Raw genomic sequence first — 5,156 nt, 5'->3', positions numbered from 1 at the left:
CAAGAGTTGTAGCTTTTTGGTCTGAGAAGGTCAGTGAAATGCCCTCAGGATTTATCCTGAGATCCTGTACCTCAGATTGTAGAACCTTTGTCAGTGTCAGGCATGGGAATGAGTCACGGCCATTGCTTGGCCAATGTGCTCTCTGTGAAAGCCTGAGAGAGTGTCTTCTCCCCATGTGACTCTCCTTAGGCACACTCAATAAAATTAATTTAAAAAAAGAATAAGAACAGATTTTTATTGGTTTCTGCTAATGACTATGCCAATATGAAGCCAGAAATGAGATACAGTTAACAAAGCACAATAAAATGTGCATATACAATAGTCTTCCTTATCCATGGGCACATGTCCCAATATCCCCAGTGATTCCCTGGAACTACGGACAGTTCTGAACCATGTTACTATGTTTCACTTTGACACACAAAAATACCATAAAGTTTAATGCTTTTTCCATGTAAGCATTGTTCACTATGATAGTAATGTTTACATTTGGAGGTACAACATTTAAACTAGCATAGATATTAGACTCATTCTTACCAAAACTTTTAGCTACCAAATTATCACATTTTTCTTTCTGTACAAGAATTTTCACCTTTTTTAAGGAAAATATAATTTTTCTCATGTATCCAAATTGTCACAACCAATAATCTTCGGCTGCAAGACCATTATTAAATAATGTTCACTCAAACAATGCATTACTGCAAGTTACTCTGATAATTAAGATCTGTCTAATAACCAAGTGACTAAAGGGTGGAAAGTGTACAATGTAGATCTGTTAGACAAAGGCAGACATGGAGGACACCAAGACAAGATTTCACTAATGTGTGTAATTACAGTACAATAGTGTGCAACTACAACTAATGGAACTGCTCATTTCTGGACATTACACCCATTTTTTTAACCATGGCTGACCACAGAGGTACTATGACATAGAAAGGCAAAACTGATATGAGTACTAGTGTACACCATGTCTGCAAACAAATGTACATGTTTGAATGTGACAAATATTGTGAAGAGAACATGAAATAGTTGTTATTCGGGTAATAAGCTGTTTTTTTGATTTGGAGACAGACAGACACACATACACACATGCACACACACACGCGCGCGCACACACACACACACACCCCTCCAAATTTATTCAAAAACTACACTATGCCCATTAGGGGTTAGCTTTCTTTTAATTCATTCCTGATATATAAAAGCTACAAAAATTCAACTACTAAAATTTCTCTTGTGGGCCAGGGAGATGGCTCAGTGGAATAAGTGCTTCCCTAGCAAGCACAAGGGCCTGAGTTCAATCCCCGGTTCTGCTAAAATAAAATAAAATTTCTCTTGCTATCCATGAACTAGCCAATTATTTTTAAAATATGAATTATCATTTAGATTTAGAGTACACAAATTATAACTGATACTTATAAAACTGAAATAAAAAAAAAGAAAGAAAAGAAAAAAGGCCAGTTAAGGAATGGTATTACAAAAATATACAAGAAACCCTGACGAAAATACAGTACTCTAAGTAATAGTACAAGACTAGGCGTGGTGACACATGCCTCATGCCTATAATCCCAGTACTTGGGAGGCTGAAAACAGGAGGATCACTATGAGTCCAATCCGTGTAGTGAGACCCTCTAGGCCCTATACTAAATTAAAAAAAAAGCCCTAAATAATAGGACAAATAAAAATGACAAGGGCCATCCAGATAGCTCAGCGGATTAAAGCACCTGCTTACGCAGACATAGGGACCAGAGGTTTGATGCCCAGCCTGCCGTGCTGGCCCTGCTGTGGGGGTATGCTGAGATAGCAATTAAGACTGGACATGGTGGCATATGCTTGTAATCCCAGTGCTTGGGAGGTTGAAAAACTGGAATGATCAGTCACTACAAGTCTGATCTGTGTAGTGAGATCCTGTAGACCCTATACTAAATACATTTAAAAAAAAAGACAAAACATAATACCTGATTATTTGCAAAAGGAGGATCAGAAGTTTCACATAACCAAAGTTACTTATAAGAGAAAATGACCTCAATATAGCTAGTAGAATTTCAAAAGGTTAAAGCCAGAAATATAGCTCAGTGGCACAAGTGCCTGCCTAGCAAGCACAAGGTCCTGAATTTAATACCTGGTACAAAAAAAAAATAGTAATAATAATAAAATTTAATAAATAAATAAAATCAAAAAGGTATCTGACGTTTTTCACATCATTTAAATTTTTTTCTTATAATTATATTATTTATTCTTATTTTATCTACTGTATTACTTTACCTTTAACAAGTTTGGGGCTTGTTAATGTCAACATCCCAGCATGTCCTGATAGATCAAGGCCACTAGCAAGCCATACTGGCCCACAAAGAATGTCTTCCTTATGGTCCTCTAAAAATGGACATAATCTGAGACCTAGAAGAAAAAGATTTCTCAATTTTTTAAAAATGTATTATTTAACAAACAAATAGCCATCCCATTCACATATAATACCACCACAAAAAAACATTTTATTTAGAATGGAATCTAGTACCACCCTAAGGAACTATTATCAAGTGTCTAATGCGTGTTATTTTCCATTCTCACTTTTACATTTCACCTTGATTTTCAAAAGCATGTACAGAACCATGACTTGATTTCAAATCCCAACACATTAAAAAGGAATGCAAGTATTAGCGTAGCTGTGTTCACAAAGATGAGCTGAAAGTTAAAGCATATTGCCAAAGCAGAATGATAGGGTATTTTTAAATCAATTTCTTAAAACCAAGCTTTTGCAAGCCATACAGAAATCTTTACCGAACAATCACTACTCCTTTAACTGTCATGGACAACAGCTCTATAATTTAACTCACACTGTGATTCCTCTACATCCATGTGCTGCATTTCTTCATTCAAATCAACCAGGGACGGTTTCCCATTTTGTTCCACTTCAATGTTAAGAGCTGGAGACAAAGGAAAGGTGATCTGCCTATCTACTGCTGTTTCTAGAGGATAAAAATATTAGTAAACTTAATTTTGCTTAATATCAATGATTTCTTTGCCTAAATCTCTAAAATCTGATGTTAAATTGGAAACTGCATTTTTTTTTTATAAATCACAGATGCTATACAATGCTTGTTAGGACCGAAGAAAATTGAATTCTACTAATTATTTTATACACTGTTTTCTCTCATTGTAATAAAATATTCACCTGACAAAATTAGAAGCTTTTTGCCTAGGCCTTCACAGTACAGGATGCCAATGCCTAATCCTAGACCCAAATAAATAACAATCTGTCATGATTCAAAAGAATACCTACAAGGACATACACAAGCTGATACACAAACACATGTACATAATTTCTGACAAAGGAAACTTCATAGTTTCTTAAGTTTCTAGCACTAACTTGCATTTTATCATGAAGTTATCCTGGGCTTTTTAAATTAACTTATTAAAGAAAAAACACTGAGAAGTAACATGCTGTGTATAACCTATTTAAGTAAATAACTTATAAAGTTATATCACATTTTGAACTTACTAGAGTGAGAAAAGCAGGTATATTTGTGACATTACATGAAAGACTGGCTTCACTAATGACCTTAATAAAAGTAGTAACATAATGCAATTTTTTCAAAATCAATTCTCCCCTTAGGTAAAGAAAAGCACTAAGCTAGTAATACCCAAGTGAAACTACTCCACAAAGAAACAAATTAAGCTTCCCAAAAGGTATAATTAAGTCATTCGCTTTTATGTAACCGAAAAACTATTGAAATAATCTCTGAATTTTTTTCGTTTTGTTTTTTAAATAAAAAGTGCAGCCAAACACACGGTGCACACCTGCAAGGTCAGCAACCAGGAGCTGGGGCAAGAGGATCTCTGCAATCTCAAGAGAAGTCTAGGCTATATAGTAAGTTCAAGGCCAGCCTAAACTGCATAGCGAGATACTGTCTCAAGTCAAAAACAAGTAACTAAATAAATAAATGGCAAAAGATTATACAAATAGTATGGAAGGAGCAGACTCTAAATAGTCAAATTGAAAATTATTTTCTAAAAAAATCAATCACAAAATAAGATCTTCAAAAACCAATTTTTATTTATTCTTACCATTGACTTTCCCTAAGCCTGGAGCCTTATTTTTCAGCAATGTCACTTGTATCTGTGGAATATTGGTGATATTTGAGTTCAGAACAAATTTGAAGTCCACATGTCCAACCATACATGCTTTCGGTAGAACCAATTCAAATACGTGTTCATCCCAGCTATTACTGTCAAAAAAAGAGATAAATGCTAAACAAAGGAAAGATTTTCTATACCCAGAATCATATTATCATTAATATCACTTAACCTACTTTATTGTTGGAACATTCAAAAAAAACCCAGTGTTTTTCAATGGGATCAAAAATGAAGCTCATCTCACAAAGAAGAGTGTAAACTTTTGACAATGAATTATTTTGTAGCAGGTACCTATCTCTACTTTTAAAAGTTGTACACAGCAATAAACCCTCGGCTTTCCAAGTATGTACTATCATGAATATATGTATCGTCATTCTCTGGTTTTAAATTCTTATCTCACACCAGATGCTCAGATCCTCACCAAGTTATACTCTTTCTACCTCCCAATTAACCCATGATCTAACCACTCTTCTCTATCCCCCCCATCACTACGGTCCAGGCTATCAGCAGTTCACTTGGGTTACCCCAACAGATATCATACAATCCTTGCTTCTACCACTGGCCAAATACCACTATAATCGCAGCCACTTAGAATCTATTCTCAACACTGCAGTCACATAGTAATCCTTCTAAACCATAAATCATATCACATCTCTGCTGTACTCAAAATCTTCTAATACCTTCCTATCTAACGCAGGATAAAGTTTGGCTTTACTTCCTACTATTCTTCAACATGTTCACTGTATTCTAACAATGTTTTCTCACATTTCCTAGAACTCATAAAATATACTCCTTAGGATCTTTGTACTTACTATAATTCTGAATTGGTATCTCCATGAGGGCTTTCTCAGGCTCTATGTATAAATTATATCATAGGGGCTGGAGAGATGGCTCAGTGGTCTAGAGCACCTACTTAGAACAAGCTTAGCAAAGCATCAGGGACCGCGGTTCAATCCCCCAGCACCACATGCCAGCCAGGCCCGCCCCCTGGTGGGCTGAGCTGGCCACACACACACACCTCTCTC

The 5,156-nt window shown here is 35.6% G+C and overlaps 1 protein-coding gene across 9 annotated transcripts in view; it reads right to left on the bottom strand.

Moving 5' to 3' along the window:
• Positions 1–5,156, bottom strand: part of Birc6 (baculoviral IAP repeat containing 6) — a 256,628-nt gene that overhangs the window by 162,063 nt on the left and 89,409 nt on the right. For 6 of the 9 annotated variants that reach the window (XR_002820364.1, XM_023711251.1, XM_023711254.1 and 3 more), the window contains exons 13-15: positions 4,063–4,223; positions 2,832–2,963; positions 2,263–2,394 (exon numbers count right to left, since the gene is read on the bottom strand). Coding sequence is in view for 8 of the 9 variants with exons in the window: in XM_023711251.1 (XP_023567019.1) it covers positions 2,263–2,394; positions 2,832–2,963; positions 4,063–4,223 (425 nt within the window). In the remaining variant the exon portion in view is untranslated. The remainder of the gene's footprint in view (positions 1–2,262; positions 2,395–2,831; positions 2,964–4,062; positions 4,224–5,156) is intronic. The other 3 variants (XM_004627598.2, XM_004627599.2, XM_023711255.1) reach the window with 1 other exon arrangement.

Source organism: Octodon degus, unplaced genomic scaffold (genome assembly GCF_000260255.1).
Source record: "Octodon degus isolate 3935 unplaced genomic scaffold, OctDeg1.0 scaffold00020, whole genome shotgun sequence".
Taxonomy (NCBI): Eukaryota; Metazoa; Chordata; class Mammalia; order Rodentia; family Octodontidae; genus Octodon; species Octodon degus.
Note: the sequence above shows the minus strand (reverse complement) of the source record. Positions and strands in the feature narration are given on the sequence as shown.